This window comes from Convolutriloba macropyga, chromosome 9 (genome assembly GCF_964194025.1).
Source record: "Convolutriloba macropyga chromosome 9, txConMacr16.3, whole genome shotgun sequence".
Taxonomy (NCBI): Eukaryota; Metazoa; Xenacoelomorpha; order Acoela; family Convolutidae; genus Convolutriloba; species Convolutriloba macropyga.
Genome location: NC_134476.1, coordinates 39,306,737 through 39,327,615, shown reverse-complemented (window position 1 = coordinate 39,327,615; position 20,879 = coordinate 39,306,737). Strand labels below are relative to the sequence as shown.

At 35.5% G+C, this 20,879-nt stretch overlaps 1 protein-coding gene across 2 annotated transcripts in view; it reads right to left on the bottom strand.

The window, feature by feature from the left end:
- LOC142345382 (lysosome-associated membrane glycoprotein 5-like) overlaps nucleotides 1-20,879 on the bottom strand; it is a 71,097-nt gene that overhangs the window by 50,030 nt on the left and 188 nt on the right. For both annotated transcript variants that reach the window (XM_075397416.1, XM_075397415.1), the window contains 3 exons: nucleotides 20,360-20,530; nucleotides 13,750-13,895; nucleotides 13,283-13,380 (listed from right to left, as the gene is read on the bottom strand). In XM_075397416.1, the coding sequence (XP_075253531.1) occupies nucleotides 13,283-13,380; nucleotides 13,750-13,895; nucleotides 20,360-20,407 (292 nt within the window). In that variant the 5' untranslated portion in view covers nucleotides 20,408-20,530. The remainder of the gene's footprint in view (nucleotides 1-13,282; nucleotides 13,381-13,749; nucleotides 13,896-20,359; nucleotides 20,531-20,879) is intronic.

Sequence of the window (20,879 nt, the reverse complement as noted above, 5' to 3'; positions counted from 1 at the left end):
CGGTTTTCAGACATTTCAAAGGCAGACTCTTGCTGCTGTCTCTCTTTCAAACCTACGGGCTTCAGTGTCACCTGCTCCCGCTGGCGCTACTACTAATTCGGGCACTGCATATGCTTTATTTGCCTCAGTTCTTAACTTAACTAAGAAATTTTTCACTGCATCCGTCTTCGGATTAAACTTTTGGTTCTCTAACTTCATTATTCTGATCTCTCTCTAGTCATCTTGTGCGAATCTATTTCTCAGAGCTGTTACACTGTCTGCAAAAACTAGTCTGGTAGCTTCTGGTAGGGTTAAGAAGTATCTTAAAGCATCTCCTAAGTGTAATTGCAGAAAATTCTATTGTTGCGCAGCTGCAATTCCTGCAACTCCGATTGCTCGTTATTAACTGTTCAAACTCGTTAAAATGGTCCGTTTCCAACCCAGAGAAGCACCAGAAAGTAATTTCACAAATTCATTTACTCACAATATCCTCGTTTGTAAATACCCTGTTTTGTTTTTGTCCGTTTTGGAGGCTGTGGTTGAGTTTGCTCCAGTTGTTATCCACTCAAGCACTTTTGAATTATTGTTGCATTTAGTCCACAAAGACACAAACACAGTTTCCACCTATTCTTTCCTTTGTTACTGGTTTCTGCATAATCGTTTTGCTCAAAAAAATGGTGTGCTGGATGCTGGTTGAAGCTTCTTAAGGTAATGAAGTGAAGAAAATTTAGGAAAGAATCAAATGAAGTAAGAAAATATCAAATATATCAAAGAATTAATCGGAATTTCGGTCCGTTAAACTGGGGAACAGTAAATAACTCCTGTCACCATGTTACGCACTGATTTTAAAAGTCTTCCTCGTGGTTTTATTGAGGTTAATATTCGGAGCAATTACTTTGAATAATCGTCATTGCACAAGGACTTATTAGATGTTTCAGTGCGATTTTTAGCAGATATATTTTGAATAAAGTTAGTTAGTAATAGCCTTTTATTGAGCGGTTCAAATGCGTGATATATCCACTAATTGCCTTGTATTTTAAAGCTTTACTCAGTTGTTATTAAGCTCTAAGGAAGCCTGTTTCAACTTAGCATTTTATAAAGATTTTCCAGCTCAATCTTTAATTATTTTAACAGAAACTACAAGTTTTCAGAGATAAAATAAAAGTTTCAAGATTAGTGTCGAGTTTTTTATCAACTGATTGTCAGGCTGGTTCTCCGGTGTTCTGATGATCGTGGGTTCCGCAGGGCTGTGACTTGAGTTGTATTGGTCCTTCGCAAATATTTACTGATCTACAAGTTGGGCAATTTCCGGCTTTTGTACGTCTCTTGATGTTTGTTAAGTACATATACAATTTCCGTATTTCACCTACTTTATCAGAATAACTACTTCACCAAGTACATAGTTTCTCATGAAGTTATTTACCAAATATGCGAATTAATCGTCAGGGAACTCAAAAAGGTAAATATTAAGGCTTTTAGGCACTTAATATGTTTATCAGTAAACTGTCAATCGGCGGTTGTTTTTAGTAAACATAAACAAATAAGGGGTTAAAGGCCTAGATGGAAATACTGGCTAGATATGGCCTTGAGATCTATCTGAATATGAACTAAATTATAGCACTTATTAAGGATATTTAAGGGAAAAATATCACGTAACTATGAGGCACGAAATAGCGTGACAATGGCTAACGTCGACGCGATAACGAACGCGCGATTACATTTCACAGCGCATGAGAAGCATGACCGCGATTGCGCTTAAACTGATATTCGGCTATCTAAACTGTAGGCCAAGCAATATTGTGGTAAAGTATAGCACAGAAGGGGGCGATTCTCTACTAGGTAGCAAAGAGGTGCAATTATAATTCTCTTTGTTTGCATTCTTTTTTTGTAAAAAAAAACCTCAAAAACATGCTTCAAAAACAAAGAATCAGTGAAAAGTTATAAGATTCAAATTTCGACAACTAGCATTAGATGCTTATCTAACAACGCATTCAGATAACAACAGACCAATTTCATGTTGCGCATTACTATTTTAAACTGCATGCAATGGCGAAATGGCAGCGTTATTTCACGGTTAGATATTTCATGTGATGAAAAGTGGAGCTTAATTGATTCTCGCTTCAAGTACAGGATACAATACCACTGTTCACTTCCTTTGTACTTATTCACATTACACGCAACAGCACGGTAGAGATAGGCACATGTATAATGAATACTGCCTTGGTGCAAACGGAGATAAAAAAGGGCTAAGAGCTCGTCATTTACACATTGTTTCCTACTTTCTCCCAATGCTACATCTGCTTAATATGCACAGTATTATAGCATCAATTAACACAAAAATGTGCGCTTTTAAAAGTATAGCAGATTCACGTAAAGAAGATAATTGGAACGTCTTTGAAACGAGAACAAAATGTGAGCCAATACGGAAAGTTATAGACGTATAAAGAGCTTGAAAAGGGAATTTTTAATACACATTTCAAAACCAAAAAAAAGTACATGTATTTGTTTCCTTTCTCATCCAAATGATTATTACTATCTTAATATATTACAAAATTACTTCAGTCCATGGTTTTCCCAAGAACTAAACGGGTCATGTGGGTCCGTGCGTGGTACAGAAAGTTCTAACATTGAGACAGAAAAATGACGAGACCAATCCTAATTTTTCGCAAAAAATGCTTCCAGAATTCAATTTTAGGGCAACGATTAACTAATTTTATTAAACTCAGATAATCACAATTACAACCTCGGGGATTAGGGATACTGGCATTAGGTGGGGATTAATCAAGCGATGGGGGGCTGGACAAGGGAGGTGAATACGAATTTCCAGGTGGAAGAAGTTGGACAGGGGGAGGGGGGGTGCGTGGGGGGTCACCCTTTTAAGATTAAGAATCACCTTTCACATCATGAACTTATGTATGCTTCGATGAATCGCATGCTTAGAGACCTAATAAGGCGCAAAGCTCTAATAGAGCTGCTCAGTCACTTAATGCCCTGTTTCACATGTTTATCCCGTTTTTGAGGGAACGAAAACTTCAAAGCGTCAGACGAAAAGTTGGTCAAGGAAATAAAAAAACATAGCAGGACAAATCCTGACGTACAATTCAAAGAATTTTCATTGACTAAATAAAAAACGACCTAAAATGGACTAAGAGTGCATTGGGATCTCCATTTAGAAGTAAATCCGATCCAAAAATTCGAAAAAACAGTAAAAATCAAAGTGAATTTCCCATATTTGAAGCAAAAACCACTAACGAGAAATGGAAATTTGGTTCAAACAAAAAACTAGGACTAGAATTAACTATTAATGGATTGGGAAAACCATTGAGAAAAGAATCCGATCCATAAATCGAAAAAACAGTAAAAATCAATGTGATAATGCCATATATGAACAAAAAACCACTAGCGAGAAAGCGAATTTCTGTTCAAACACCGTTTTCTCACTCTACTTTAACTCACTTTTTCGCTCCACTTCCTATTACGGCATGACCAAAATCACTACTCCAATTTGACTTCAAAAATCACGAAAAAGTGTGAACAGATCTTAAAAAAAAGACAGCGCCCCAATACAATTCAAATTCTTTGAATTGTAAAAAAAAGAAGCGCTATAATAGCCGGCTGAGAAGATGAGGGCGACTATTAAACAAAGAAAAAAGAAAAAAATAGAAAAACAATTAATTTATTTGAGAGAAAAGTGCTTTCTTTAGCCATTAGTCATTTTGGGATTAATTGTTATAGATTAGCGGTAATGGAGAAACTAATTAAAGATTAATGAGGGGCACGAAGTCAGACAAAACAAGCAAAAAAGGAAAACAGGGGAGTCGGCGAAAAATACTCAATTATCAACAACTCAGAACATATCAATTGAATTGAAAAGCATTAAAACAGCTCCAAAAACTAGTTTGAACAAAGAGCGCCCGAAATGATTATCAATTTTCAGGGAAAACAATTAAACGAACTATTTTGATTTCTTTTCGCAGTTATGAATACACATGTTTTCTAATAAAAAGATACAGGGGGCTAATGTCAATCGAAAACACATCAGAGCTCTAAACTAAAATTTAAAAATTCAAGTAGCGCGCATCTAAAAATGGGCTTTATGGGTTTAGGCCGTTTCTATATTGATTTCGTTTTCCGATAATGATTCTGCTCAGTTTAAATTGTTTTGATGAGCAACTGCTGTTTAGCAGCACTTGGAGCAGAATCAGCGAAGATTGATGATTCTCCTGGAGAAGTCACACAATTTCATGCAAGATGTTAACAGGCTGTGAACTAAGTCAAAGCGAAATAAATTTTGAAATTTTGTTCAACAAAGCAGAGAAAAAAACTTTAATAGCTGCCTGAGAAGCAGACGGCGGCTTTTAAAAGTTATAATATTTCAATCAACTTGACAGAGTAGTAAACAAATACAGCTTACAGTCACAGTTGAACTAGTATAGAACATAGCCGGCAGATTGCCGGAAAATAGCCGCGATAGACGCTTGGGGCATTCCATGAATTGAAACAACCAATGAGATTACATAAACAGATCGACCACCAGTCCTTTAATAGACACTAGACTTTTTGGGTTAGCATTGGACTGTCATTTTTATGAGACACATAAGCTCTATAAGGAGAAAGCCCTAATAGAGCTTTTCAAAACTAGGATCTCTTCCGTTTGTGCCCCCTCAGCTTAGTGGGCGCATATTATTTGCACCCCTCAGATGCACGTGCAATATTTTTCACATAATGACTTACTATGTAATGGCAAGTGCTCTGTAACTGGGGGCGCATAACGTACTGGGGGCACAAACGGAGAAGATCCTAAAATTAATATTCAAAATCAAAAACTCAAGAATCTAATGACTAAGGCATGTGTTTGGCACTACTTAGATGCACAATATTGACCTTTAACAAGTAAATGTTCATAAAATTTAAAGTTCCATGAGTGAGTTCAGAAGTCATTTTTTTAGTCAGGTAAGTCATTAAAAAGTCAATTCCAAGAAGTCAGGGTAAGACGAAACAAAAATCTGTTAGACGAAGTAAAAAACATAGCAGTACAAGTCCTGAAACACAATCCAAAGCATTGAATGAAAAACTTAAAAGTACTCTACCTGACCAGCAGATCAATTTAACAAAGCCAGCCAAAACATAAACAAAATCATCTCAAAAACTTGAGAAACTAAAACAAACAAACTAAACAAAAATGTACTCATTACTAAAACTCTTGAAGATTTTTTCTCTTAGGCAAAATTTCATCCCTCTGAAAATACATGTTTCAAAAACATGTTCAAGACCATTTTTTGTTTTTGAAAGCGATCCAGTATTATATCTGCAAGACCTGAAAACATTCATTGGCCCTTGAAGATCGATTATCTCAAAAATCAAGAAAATGTGTGAACAGATCTTTAAAAGACAGCGTCCCAATACAATTCAAATTCTTTGAATTGTACAAAATGCGAGCGCTATAATAGCCGGCTGAGAAGATGAGGGCGGCTATTAAACAAAAAAAGAATAAAAATAGAAAAACAATTAATTTATGTCAAAGACCATTTTTTGTTTTTGAAAGCGATCCAGTATTATATCTGCATGACCTGAAAACATTCATTGGCCCTTGAAGATCGATTAACTCAAAAATGACCGATAAACATATAAATCAAATCAATTGCAAAATTTAATAAAATTTTGCTGAAAATTGTGATAATAATATCTTCATAACCATTTCTGTATCTCTAGAGGCTATCCATTAACCCAATTCAAAGCATTAGAAAATTCATTGGCTCAAAAATCGATAGGCAATAAATTTTAAAAATCTCTCAAATTTCAAAAAATTGAAATTCGTTGTATTAAAAAGCTGAAAACAGTTCAATTGCCCCCTAGCAGCTGTCTATTAACATATTATCAAACCCTGGATGAGGTTAGCTGGCTACTGAGGCAGGAAAAACTGAATATAAGAAATGTTTTGAAAAAACTTGAAAAAAATTGCAAGTTTTATCAAAAAATTTCTAATCGAAAAGCTAAATTGTTGATAACAAATCCACTGAAGCCAACAACCATGCAGTAACTTTTAATCAAAGCGTGCAATAGGTTTTCTGGCACTTGAGAATTGACAAATATCAAAAATTGACAAATACTTGAAAAAATTTCAAACTTTGTATAAAAAAATGGCAAATTTCGAGACATTTAGATGTTGAAAACCAATCCATTATTACTAGAAACCATGCAAAGCTCTATTGTCAAACCACAAAGGACATTTCCTGGCCCCTGAAGCTGGAAAAACTCAAAAAATGACAAACAATTTCAAAAAAACTTAAAAAAAATTGAAGAAATTAGTATCATTTTGAATTTTGTATTTGTAGTACCAAAACATATAGCTCATAAAATGGTCATAACAAGTTATTTTGTCTCGCAAAAGGCCTTCATCATTTTTCACAAACTTCAACGTAAGACTAAAACAAAAAAATCACAAAAAAACAAGAAAAATTGCAACATTTTGAGCCCAAAAACTCCTAAAAATGACCTTTTAACCTTTAATTAAGGCAAACCCAGCAGCTGCACCACTCTAAGCACTTGAAGGACTACTGAAGCTCACTTTGGGCCTCTAATGAAACTTAATGCCCGGGCTCTACCTGTTTATCCCGTTTTGAACGATCATTGACCAAATAAAAAACTAGACCTAAAATGGACTAAGAGTGCATTGGGATCTCCATTTAGAAGTAAATCCGATCCAAAAATTCGAAAAAACAGTAAAAATCAAAGTGAATTTCCCATATTTGAAGCAAAAACCACTAACGAGAAATGGAAATTTGGTTCAAACAAAAAACTAGGACTAGAATTAACTATTAATGGATTGGGAAAACCATTGAGAAAAGAATCCGATCCATAAATCGAAAAAACAGTAAAAATCAATGTGATAATGCCATATATGAACAAAAAACCACTAGCGAGAAAGCGAATTTCTGTTCAAACACCGTTTTCTCACTCTACTTTAACTCACTTTTTCGCTCCACTTCCTATTACGGCATGACCAAAATCACTACTCCAATTTGACTTCAAAAATCACGAAAAAGTGTGAACAGATCTTAAAAAAAAGACAGCGCCCCAATACAATTCAAATTCTTTGAATTGTAAAAAAAAGAAGCGCTATAATAGCCGGCTGAGAAGATGAGGGCGACTATTAAACAAAGAAAAAAGAAAAAAATAGAAAAACAATTAATTTATTTGAGAGAAAAGTGCTTTCTTTAGCCATTAGTCATTTTGGGATTAATTGTTATAGATTAGCGGTAATGGAGAAACTAATTAAAGATTAATGAGGGGCACGAAGTCAGACAAAACAAGCAAAAAAGGAAAACAGGGGAGTCGGCGAAAAATACTCAATTATCAACAACTCAGAACATATCAATTGAATTGAAAAGCATTAAAACAGCTCCAAAAACTAGTTTGAACAAAGAGCGCCCGAAATGATTATCAATTTTCAGGGAAAACAATTAAACGAACTATTTTGATTTCTTTTCGCAGTTATGAATACACATGTTTTCTAATAAAAAGATACAGGGGGCTAATGTCAATCGAAAACACATCAGAGCTCTAAACTAAAATTTAAAAATTCAAGTAGCGCGCATCTAAAAATGGGCTTTATGGGTTTAGGCCGTTTCTATATTGATTTCGTTTTCCGATAATGATTCTGCTCAGTTTAAATTGTTTTGATGAGCAACTGCTGTTTAGCAGCACTTGGAGCAGAATCAGCGAAGATTGATAATTCTCCTGGAGAAGTCACACAATTTCATGCAAGATGTTAACAGGCTGTGAACTAAGTCAAAGCGAAATAAATTTTGAAATTTTGTTCAACAAAGCAGAGAAAAAAACTTTAATAGCTGCCTGAGAAGCAGACGGCGGCTTTTAAAAGTTATAATATTTCAATCAACTTGACAGAGTAGTAAACAAATACAGCTTACAGTCACAGTTGAACTAGTATAGAACATAGCCGGCAGATTGCCGGAAAATAGCCGCGATAGACGCTTGGGGCATTCCATGAATTGAAACAACCAATGAGATTACATAAACAGATCGACCACCAGTCCTTTAATAGACACTAGACTTTTTGGGTTAGCATTGGACTGTCATTTTTATGAGACACATAAGCTCTATAAGGAGAAAGCCCTAATAGAGCTTTTCAAAACTAGGATCTCTTCCGTTTGTGCCCCCTCAGCTTAGTGGGCGCATATTATTTGCACCCCTCAGATGCACGTGCAATATTTTTCACATAATGACTTACTATGTAATGGCAAGTGCTCTGTAACTGGGGGCGCATAACGTACTGGGGGCACAAACGGAGAAGATCCTAAAATTAATATTCAAAATCAAAAACTCAAGAATCTAATGACTAAGGCATGTGTTTGGCACTACTTAGATGCACAATATTGACCTTTAACAAGTAAATGTTCATAAAATTTAAAGTTCCATGAGTGAGTTCAGAAGTCATTTTTTTAGTCAGGTAAGTCATTAAAAAGTCAATTCCAAGAAGTCAGGGTAAGACGAAACAAAAATCTGTTAGACGAAGTAAAAAACATAGCAGTACAAGTCCTGAAACACAATCCAAAGCATTGAATGAAAAACTTAAAAGTACTCTACCTGACCAGCAGATCAATTTAACAAAGCCAGCCAAAACATAAACAAAATCATCTCAAAAACTTGAGAAACTAAAACAAACAAACTAAACAAAAATGTACTCATTACTAAAACTCTTGAAGATTTTTTCTCTTAGGCAAAATTTCATCCCTCTGAAAATACATGTTTCAAAAACATGTTCAAGACCATTTTTTGTTTTTGAAAGCGATCCAGTATTATATCTGCAAGACCTGAAAACATTCATTGGCCCTTGAAGATCGATTATCTCAAAAATCAAGAAAATGTGTGAACAGATCTTTAAAAGACAGCGTCCCAATACAATTCAAATTCTTTGAATTGTACAAAATGCGAGCGCTATAATAGCCGGCTGAGAAGATGAGGGCGGCTATTAAACAAAAAAAGAATAAAAATAGAAAAACAATTAATTTTTTTGAGAGAAAAGTGCTTTCCTTAGCCATTAGTCAAAAACATGTCAAAAACCATTTTTTGTTTTTGAAAGCGATCCAGTATTATATCTGCATGACCTGAAAACATTCATTGGCCCTTGAAGATCGATTAACTCAAAAATGACCGATAAACATATAAATCAAATCAATTGCAAAATTTAATAAAATTTTGCTGAAAATTGTGATAATAATATCTTCATAACCATTTCTGTATCTCTAGAGGCTATCCATTAACCCAATTCAAAGCATTAGAAAATTCATTGGCTCAAAAATCGATAGGCAATAAATTTTAAAAATCTCTCAAATTCCAAAAAATTGAAATTCGTTGTATTAAAAAGCTGAAAACAGTTCAATTGCCCCCTAGCAGCTGTCTATTAACATATTATCAAACCCTGGATGAGGTTAGCTGGCTACTGAGGCAGGAAAAACTGAATATAAGAAATGTTTTGAAAAAACTTGAAAAAAATTGCAAGTTTTATCAAAAAATTTCTAATCGAAAAGCTAAATTGTTGATAACAAATCCACTGAAGCCAACAACCATGCAGTAACTTTTAATCAAAGCGTGCAATAGGTTTTCTGGCACTTGAGAATTGACAAATATCAAAAATTGACAAATACTTGAAAAAATTTCAAACTTTGTATAAAAAAATGGCAAATTTCGAGACATTTAGATGTTGAAAACCAATCCATTATTACTAGAAACCATGCAAAGCTCTATTGTCAAACCACAAAGGACATTTCCTGGCCCCTGAAGCTGGAAAAACTCAAAAAATGACAAACAATTTCAAAAAAACTTAAAAAAAATTGAAGAAATTAGTATCATTTTGAATTTTGTATTTGTAGTACCAAAACATATAGCTCATAAAATGGTCATAACAAGTTATTTTGTCTCGCAAAAGGCCTTCATCATTTTTCACAAACTTCAACGTAAGACTAAAACAAAAAAATCACAAAAAAACAAGAAAAATTGCAACATTTTGAGCCCAAAAACTCCTAAAAATGACCTTTTAACCTTTAATTAAGGCAAACCCAGCAGCTGCACCACTCTAAGCACTTGAAGGACTACTGAAGCTCACTTTGGGCCTCTAATGAAACTTAATGCCCGGGCTCTACCTGTTTATCCCGTTTTGAACGATCAAAGTCATTGAAAAATGCGTGAACACATCTTAAAAAAAACACAGCGCCCCAATACAATTCAAATTCTTTGAATTGTAAAAAATGCACAAAGACCACAGGACCACTATAATTGCTACGAAGTTCATTTACGAGCAATGGAAATGTACAGAAAGCAGTAAATATCCTTATCGGTCTTTGGTGCTGAATTTTGCATTAACGTACACATTAAGGTATATAACAATGCTAAAATTTCATTGGTTAAAAAATGAAAAATATTTATAGCATGTCTGATAAATACTATTCACTAATCATCCCTGCCTGGTGCAGTTCAGAATGCTAAAATATGATTGGTGAAAAAAAGTAGCCTAATCACTGTTTATGCGTGCCTGCTGCACTTCAATTGCTTCAAAAAACGATCTTAAAATATTTATGCAGAGACTAACGTTTCTACTTTGCTCGGAACAGCACTTAGAAAGAACAGCATTGAGAAGACCTTTAAAAAAGGTATTAAAAGAAAAGGTATTTTAAGAAAAGGTATTTAAAAAAGGTATATGCACCAATAACTCACGTCTTCTAAGAGCTTAGTACTTAGCAAACAGTACCTGTATAGCGCCTCACAAAGGTAGAAAAAGCAGAGAATAGAGGATAAATATCATAAGTAACTATAAATATGCGAATTATATATTTATATTTTTATTTAAATAATTTTATTATAAATTTATATTTTGTATATACAATTCGCATTCTTATGATTAGGTCAGACGATTAAAAAATCAACAATTATACTCAAAACGGATATAACCATACAAAATTACAAACCCTTGAAAAAATAAAAATTCACACACTCAAAAGATATGAAGAAAAAGCATTAAAAAAACTAAATGCATAATAAACAAAAAAACCACAAAACTTTCCTTTTCACTTTAATATTATATGTCGTTTCATAGGACTATGCTGCAGCGGTCACCTAAAATTCTTATCACACCATTTTGAAATGAGAGGCAAGGCCTTTGGAAAGAGTGCAAGCCGCGCTGATTCCAATAAGAGATTGGGATTGAAAGAAGAGAAAACTAGTGAAAAATTGAATTTTTTTACAAACAATTTTAAAGTGCGAACTATATTGATGTCATTTTGGAGCTGAACATACTTCTGTTTCGTAGTGAGACAACATAGGGGCTAGTATCTTCTTTCAATCAATAAGAGATGGTAACTAAGAACAAAGTTCGAGTAAGAGGCATCTAAAATCGGGCTTTATTGGTTTATCCCGTTTCTATTTCTGATTTTGTTTTTTGATACTGACTGTTCATTTTGAATTGCTTTGCTGAGCAACTGCTGTCTAAAAACATTTTTAGCAGAATGAGAGAAGAGTGAAACACTAACCTAGAGAAGTCAAAAAGATTTCACGCAAAATGTTGAACAAGCTGTGTACCAAGGTAAAGCAAAAAATTTTTATTCGACGAAGTAAAAAAAAACATGGCAGGACAAGTCCAGACGTACAATTCAAAAAATTTTCAATGAATAAACAAAAACAAGACCTAGAACGGACTATAAGTGAACTGGGAAAACCATTTCTAAAAAATAAGATCCAAAAAATTGAAAAAACAGAAACACCGAAGTGAAATTGCCGCATGTGAACAAAAAAACCACTAGCGGGCCAGCGAATTTTTGTTCAAACACCGTTTTCTCACTCTACTTTAAAATTAGAGCGAAAAAAATTTCACGCCGCAAAACCACTCGCTTTTTCGCTCCATTTCCTGTTTCGGCGGGACCAAAATCACTACTCCAATTTGACTTCAAAAATCATGAAAATGTGTGAAAAGATCTTTAAAAAAAAGACAGCGCCCACTACAATTCAAATTCTTCGAGTTCTAAATAAATTAGGAGCGCTATAATAGCCGGCTGAGAAGCTGAGGCGGCTATTAATAATCCGTTTAAAAATATGTCAGTTGAGATATGATTCGATTGTGGGTGTGTTTGTATGCTTTTCTGTGTATGAATGCATGTGTCTACGGATGCGCATGGACATTGTATTCCAACCTTCCAACGCGGGGCTTCAATTGATCTAATTAGCATTTATTATGTACCACTATAATTATTTGAGATGTAAACAATTTTGCGCACTTTTCATACAACTCGTAGTAAACTGTCACCAAAAAGCTTAAGAGTTCAAAATTGTGAATGAACGAACAATTTAGATCACGCAAAACGCAAGAAGTCAAGTGCGCAAAAGTCAATCGACAGGTCAAAACTCTCAAAGAAAAAGTTGGATAAGAAACACGACTACAATTAATTCTTTAAACTTCGTTAGAGAGCAGCTAAAACCTCTATTATCGTAAATTTACCTAGGGCCAGTAAACAATCAATTTTAAAAAATTAAGAATTGAACCCGGACTATTATTGAACATTACATCTGCACATTAACATTCCCACTGGTAATTAATCACCATTTGACGTGGAACCAAAGTTTTAATATTTGATAACTATAAATACAGCTGCAGCCCGGTGCTTTATATATCGTACCAGTCAAAAACAAAAGCTTGTTACTGGATCACAATTCAATCTAATCGTTTCTCGTAAATAAGGTTCGCTTCAACAGCTCGATATTGTGAAAAAGCTCGAAATTTAACGCATAGTCCATTACCGTTGGACAAATTGCTTTCGAACGGCAGCAAGCTGCAGGGGGCGAGGACCATGATAAAAGCGGGGGGGGGGGGATTGGGTTAGAGGAGGGCGGTCCAAGATTGCCTTTTAAACTATGCCTCGTCAGGCGTTATTCAGCACCTTTGCTGAAACGTACACTTAGAGCTCATTTAAAAGCTCAGAGAGAGCTGCTCAGATTAATGCCCTAGGGTTTACCAGTTTATCTCATTTTGGAGACGAAAAGTCAACTGAAATCGCTCAAGTGAGCCAAAGAACGTTCTAGCTAAAAGACCCAAAACTCGAGCAAAAATTTTAAATTTTTTTTATTAATTGAAGGACACATACACGTTTACAACAATTAGCCCCCCCCCCCCCGCGCGTTGTCGTCACGTCCACTTATGATATTTTAAGGCAATGGTTCATAAACAGTTATTGCAGCTCTAAGCGCAAGTGAGAGGACAAAAAATCTCGTTTTATCAGTTAGAAATTGGACCAACTGTCAGAAGGATGTGCGACATAGGGGAACTCGCGCGTATTGTTCATATCATAAGTCAGTTCAACCACGTGCACATCCCACAAATCTCCAGTCTCGTGTCTAAAACCAAGCATAGCCCAATACTCTTTTCATTATTACGTCGAAAACGACAAAGCAAATTGGGGGTTTCCCGAAAGCACCGCAACCTCACCTCAGTCTCTTCTCTGACTGAAACCCATATCAAATTTTGACTCCTCATGAAACTAAATTTCGCGTCAATTATCGTAAATATCGGATCTATTCTGTTCCCCCCAGTGTTTTTTATGACCCCCGTTAGAAATTATATGTTGTTACATAGCACGTTACTATGTACGAAAATAGCACGTGCGCCTGGGGTCATGAAAGATTTATGCTCACTAAGCTTGGGGGGGGGGACAGAATAGATCCGAAATATTAAATGCATTACTGGCTACACAGCTAATAACTTACCTGTGAGTATGGAAAGTGATGTTGAGAGTGTAATAGCCATAGTCCCACTGAAGATACATGTAGGGAGTGTCTGTCTCATTCATACACCTGCCACCCACCACACTCACTAAAGAGGGCATTGTTCCTCTCTTCAGCTCAATGTAGTCCTGCAAACACGCCAGTATTCAGGATGATATTTCGTATTTAAAAAGAAATCAGTACTCGACTCTCGAGTTTGGTTGTCAGCATGAAACAATTAGATGCAAGCGCGCACCATAGATCCTCAATCACTACAAGATCATCTTGCAGAAAAGGATTCATCGTGTTCATTATTTATTTCATTAAATTTACTTGAATCTACAATCCTGAGAAATCATTATCTTTAATCGAAAAAATTAAAGCATATGGCATTAACTCAACTATAGGAGGAACATTGTGGATTTTCAATTGCGGATATTTCTTCAAATGACGACCGGGAAAATGGACACTTCTATGAAATACATTATTTTTTTTTCAATGATTTTTTTTCCTCAAGTATCAACAGACTAATTTTTTTACAAAAAAAAGACAATCAGTTCATTGGATATGGGGCAGTTGTTGGAAACATAAACGAACTAATTGCTCTCGATCGACAGGCAAGGTCATCAATTTAGAAGGGGCATAGGCTAGAAAAAAAACACTGCAAAAACTTCTGACGAGGGAGCGGTTCGAACCCAGGAACTCTCGAATGTTAGTCCCATACAGTAACCACCACGCTGCACATGAACGGCCTTCTCTCACAATGATTAGTATTTTAGCAACAGATTTAATTTCTCGATGCTCGCAATTGATATCACCCAGAAAAAAATAACGTCAAGCGTGAAAAGACTATCGACAAATGAAATCGAAAGAATGTTCTAGAAGAAAACGGTCAGGCAAACAATCTGCATGAAATATTGATACACATTTACCATCATTGCTTCAAACTTTGTCAGAGAAAAATTAATAATCATAAAATAACAGAAATATTCATTTTTCTCTAGAAAAAGAGGAAAAAATTTTGTAATTTTTTTTAGTCTATGAAACGGTGAAAATCACAATTGAAAAACTGTTTTCTGTACTTAATTGAGCAAATCAGCACCCACCGTTTCCCACTTCATTACTAACCGTGAAATAATTGCAATTCACGAAAACTTTTCAAGAAAAAACTCGCGAACTATTTTTTGGCTTGGTAAATAGCAACCCCAATCAAAAATTTAAAAATTATTTTCACTATTTACTTTTTGTCAGGCTAACAGAGCCATGAATAGTAATTTGATGGAACAATAAAGATATCAACCATTCCGGGACAAATTTTCTACAAATAAATATTTCCAAAACCAATACGGTGACCCCCGTAATCCTCTCGAGCGCATTGCTAAAAACCGTCTTGAATAAAACAAAATTTGCTCCATGGCCACAGTTTTAAGCTTTTGAAAACTTAAACTGTAAATGGCCGGGAAAAGTTGGTTGATTTACGATAGACTTTTTGTTTCCCTTACACTCGCCAATTACTTCACAAAAAGAAATAAAGCCTGGCTTTAACAAATATTTTTGCAAATCTTTCTAAACAGTTTAAAAATTTGCTAAAAATTAGAAAAGATATTTTGGATTAAAACCTGAAAGAGAAAGAATTTTTATCAAAATTCGAAAAAATTAAAGCAACTTGACGAAAAGTCTCCAAATGCTGAAAAAATAGTTGATGGACTTTCAAAACAGCTACTTCGTGTCCTACCCCATGGCCTGGTCACAAAAAATGGAACCTTTGAGAAACATAGCTGGCAGTTTGTCAGAAAATAGCTGCAATAGCTTTTTAGACATGTAGTCTCAAGTTTTTTTATAGCTGAGATGTTGCATTCTTATTTAGAGAAAAAGTGTACCTTTTATGATGTTTCAATAAGCTGCTCTCAAATTGGCTCCAATTACAGTTAGACATAATCAGTTAAGCTTTATTCCTTCAGTTAAAGTAAGCAAATGCCATTTTGAAAATAAGGACATTCATTTTAGAGAATCGTGCGACCAAAAAACTTCCTCACGCTAATGAGCAAAAGAACTCGTTCCACAAAGCGTCAAAATTGAATAAATGAATAAAGAATGACCAAAAAGCAGATTTGAACCCAGCGAGAAGCCTTATGCTTGTTACAAAAATCTCGACAAAAACTCTGAAAGCGACTCAAAGCGTCAAAATTTTCCGCGCCAATATTCAAGAAAATGTTTTACAGAAAACATAATTTAAGATTTTGGCATCATATCATGCCAATTTTCAAAAACTTAATAGTAAAATGTTTGAAAATCTATTATTAATGATTTTAATCTAAAAAAATCAGGAAAGACGAGGAAAATAGATTGAGACAAAAGCAGAAAAATTAGTTTAAAACAAAGTCCACGCCGAAAAAGAACTTGGAACTTGTTGGAAACAAAAACCAATCATTTCGTAAGAGCAATTACAACAGATTACAAAAACTATAAAATGCATGAAACCAACAAACAAAAAATAAGAGGAAATCCAAGGAAAAGAGACCGAAATCTTGAAACAAGTTTAAAAACACTTCCATAGGCAGGTCAAATAAGAAAAAAAATTACAAAAAATATACCAGAAAACAATCTTTATCCATGAAACGAAAAGGTGATGAAAACTACAATGTGGAGTTTACAGAGACGTTGTAAAATCTAGTACGAAAAGGCAACCTGATAATTTAAATTAAACAAGTGAAAATATATTTAATTTGCATTTTGCAATTCATCGAAATCAATTTTCCATCTTCCTGTTCAAAAATGATGTTAAACAAATACAAAGACTCGGAAGATTAATCTCTTGCCAAAAATATCAAAATATTGTGAAAGTTGGAATTATGAATCAATTTCTCATTCAACATCAAGCACTAAATGGTAAATAATAAATGAACTAGCAGGCCCACAAAATCATAATCAGAAAATCATTTACACAAATAGAAGGTTTAAAAAAGTAAAGGTTTCTAATTCGCATCAACTCGGGCTCGAACCCATGCCTTTTGTTTAACAGCCATAGGTCTTACAACTTAAGCTATCTATGTGTATTGCACTTGTCTTTTGCTCTTTCTAAAGCAAATTTCTGGACAATGGCGTTTGTGACTTGCTTGTTTTTGCTATACCGCATGCTTAATCAGCGCAAAAACTGCATATTACAGCGCAAAATCTGCATAAAAGGCTGGTAAAGCGCGTCTCAAAACTCATTATGCTAAGTGTCATGATTAAGGAACCCTAAAACATGTTACGATAGGAGCGCTGTTGACCATTGTGCTCAATTGCGACTGATATTTACTAAAAATAGGAAGATTAGACAAAACGACTAAAACTGCTCAAAATGGTAATAGAGAAAAACTTCAAACTTCAGATTAGCTGTCACCCGTTACCCACAATCGCTATTATCTTATCAATAAACATATTTCAGATTGAGAGCATCTGAGATTACGCAAACATCAACCTAGCGTAGAATCTCTAAAGCTACACTTTTGCGGAAAAAAACACACATTTACATCAAAAACTTTACACTTCGTTCAGGAGCAATTAAAAAGACACGTAGTATCCAGCTCAGTAAATCATCCCTCTGGGCGAGAATACTTTCAAGCACTCATAGCATCGTGGTGACTGCACCTGAATAACAGTCTTTTCTTCCAGGTCCGGCTCTCATACATCTGCTTTGAGCATTTCAGGTCATTGACCTCTCTCGATAATTTCGCTTAACAAAGCTGCTCAATGCGGCTCTTAAACATGCGCATCAATAGGCGCCTTAAACCTGCAAAAAAATTGCACCATTTTAGAGCTCACGCCTTTAATATATAGGATTACCATTTTCTTCCCCAAAACACACACAGGAACATAAAACGACTGGCATCGCAAGAATTGCTCTCGAACAACAGGCCGTATGGTATTGATTAGAAACTTTTATGTCTACAAAAGGAAGGGTACCCGACACGTGTTCTAATCCTCGACCCTTAGATTTGCAGTCCTCAATCTTACCAATTGCGCTATAAAAACATTCCACCCTTTCTCACAATCGCTTTTATCGTATCAATAAACATTTCAGATTAAGAGCATCTGAGATCACGCAAAAATCAAAAAGTAAAGCGTGAAAAAATAAGTTGAAAACTAAGACTGTTGTAGAATAGCGCAGAGTCTGTACAGCTGAAACTTCGCAGAAAAACAAACGTTTATAATAAGAACTTCCAAATTAGTTCGGGAGCAATTAAAAAACACGTAGTACCCAGGACAGTAAATCCTCCCTCTGGGCGATCATACTTTCAAGCCCTCTTAGCCCCGTGGTAACTGCACCTGACTAACAGACTTTTGTCCCAGTTTAAGTTCTCGCCCATCTACTTTTAGCCTATTAAGTCACTGAACTCTCTCGATATTTCTGCTTAACCATGCTGCTCAATGCGGCTCTTAAACATGCGCTTCGAGAGGCCCCTTAAACATGCAAAAATTTTGTCCAATTTTAGAGGTCACACATTTAATATATAGGATTATCATTGCAACAGGCTAAATTATTTACTATTACCTGCAGAGGGTTGCATATCACTGCAGCTTCAATAGAAATTATATTTGTACAAAAAATCTAAGCACAAGCAAAACAGGAACCAAATCGACGAGAAAACGGATACATATCTGACAGCATTATGCCATTTACTCAACGCATCAAATGAACTCTCGCTCACAAGTTCACGCATCAAAAACTCACTTTCGCTTACAGGTCAAAACGCCACCTGAGCACAGTGTTTCTCGTACTAAAGACTCAAAAAAAAACAAAATTCTTCGAGTTGTAAAAAAATTCCAGATAATACCAATAAAAGCTCGCTAACGCAGCTATTAGTAAGCAAGAAAAAAGATGTCGCCAATTAAGAGATTCACTCCAATTCCTTTCGCGACCTTTAAAAACCCACTTAAAGTTGTTGTTGGAAATTTACGACTGCTTGTCGAGGGGCCATTCTGACCCCTTGAGTCTTGCTTTCAGAAAATTGTCCGTAAATTTCTGCATCGGTGACAATCGCAACACAGTTGCCACGTGCAGATATTTTGAGTGTTGAACGATTTATTAACAAACTTCTACATCAAGTTTAGTATTGGGTTTTTCGGTCCTCGCGGTTCCATAAAATTTATTTCATTGTCGATTCGGTTTGCTAGTCTGCAATTTTTGAAAACGATTCGTTTCGCGCCTTTTTGAGCCTTACTTTTCTGAGCGTGTACAATTCTGTGGATCTTCCTCGAACATTGTTTACTTCAGGTATTTCAATATCGTCTCTTCCTTCTCGAGTAAGCTTTGAGAGAGTGAGGAGATCGTTCATCTGCATGTACATTGGTAATGGCAAGATGTTCAAAAACCTCAGTTGATTCTCATAGGGCTCGTTTCGTCCTGTTATCCACCTAACTTCTTTCCGCTGGAGCATTTCAATATTGCCCAAATCAGATTTTGTAGGCGTGGTACAGTTGATTCCGAATAACAAGAATGGCAGAACCAGCGATTTGAATAATCCAAGTTTTACGAATGGTTTTACGGCATAGGCGACATTCCTCCTTACAAAGTAAAGAACTCTAATTGCTTTATTGAGACTAGCATTTATATGAGCCGACAATATCAGTTTCTTACTGACGTTTATACTAAGGTCATTGACTGCTTGCAGAGAGTTCAAATTTTGATTTAAAGAGTTCAAAATCCTTTTCTGACCCTCTTATGTTTAGTATTGCACACTTGTCGACTGCAAGTTCCATTTTGTTTGTCGCTACACAGTTTTGTAATGCATTTATGTCCTCCTGGAATTCGGTGTCACTGTATCCTTTTGAGAGGATCTTCAGATCATCGGCAAACAGGTATGGATCGCTAAATCTTAGGACATCTGGGAGGTCGTTGATGAGTATACAGAACAGAAGGGGTCCAAGAAGAGATCCTTGGGGGACGCCACTTGTGTTTTCAAGAATCCTGGAGCTTGTGTTATCAGCTCTGACGAATTGTCTTCTATTGTGGAAATAGTCAACCAAAACTTCGAGGAAGCATCCGCCCACACCAATTTGACCTACTTGATGAGTAATTCTTTATGTGGTACTTTGTCGAAAGCTTTGGAAAAGTCAGAGTAGAAGGTAACTATGTTGTCACTTGTGTTCTTGTCCATTGCCTCGTAAATCTTTTGCAGGAAGGAAAGCATATTTGTAGTTACAGATTTACCTCGAACAAAGTGTACAAAAAAGAAAGCATGCGGCTATTAGACCGTGGAATTTTAAAGCCTAAATTGTATGGACGTAATTAAAACAATTTATAGCAAAACTTGAGAAACTTCAATTTCCTACATACTTGCAACAAGACGCGCAAAAATATATGCACTTCCCGGTAACATTCACATGCAATCACTTGACGCTCTTATTGAGGTTAAATGGTATCAATCCGAAATAGGCCAAGTTCAATTCACGTACTCAAGTTTTTTCGTTTCTGAACCTTCGCGTTTTCAGTTATTTGACTCTCTGGATGTATTCCCCCTTTAATTATTCTGGTATATAAGGCTCCGTAACAAGCTGTTCAGGCAAGTTAAATCTCAGATCGTTATAATTTACTGGCACGAAATTAATGCATACGATGCTTAATTACCTTATTTTTAACAGGATCCCGCGCAAAGTACTCAATATCAAATGTCATTGTGAACCTGGCCTTGAGACAGACTCGGGATGTACCTGGCACAAACACACTGAAATTTCCTGGTGCCTCGGATTTCCCATGATGACCTTCCAGAATGACATCAAACGCATTTTCTTTTCCCTTCTAAACAAACAAATTTTGTAAAATCAAACAAATTTTTTTTTTCAACAGACAGCAATATCTATCAAACAAGTGTGGTTATTAGCAAACGTCACGAAGGTGGATTACATCGCATTGCATCAAACAACTGCTCGCTTCCTGTTGAAATCTACGAATATCTCGAATAATTATTAAGCACTCAGCCAATAGTTTTTGATCAAGTTCAACGCCCTCATCGGCTTTTTCAAGGCTGAGCGGCGTTTCTTCTACACAAACCGCCCATTTGACAAGCAGTTCTGTATATTCTAGGTATAATCAACGCGTATCAAAAATTTATATAGCATGCTTTACAACACCAACTTCATCTAAATTA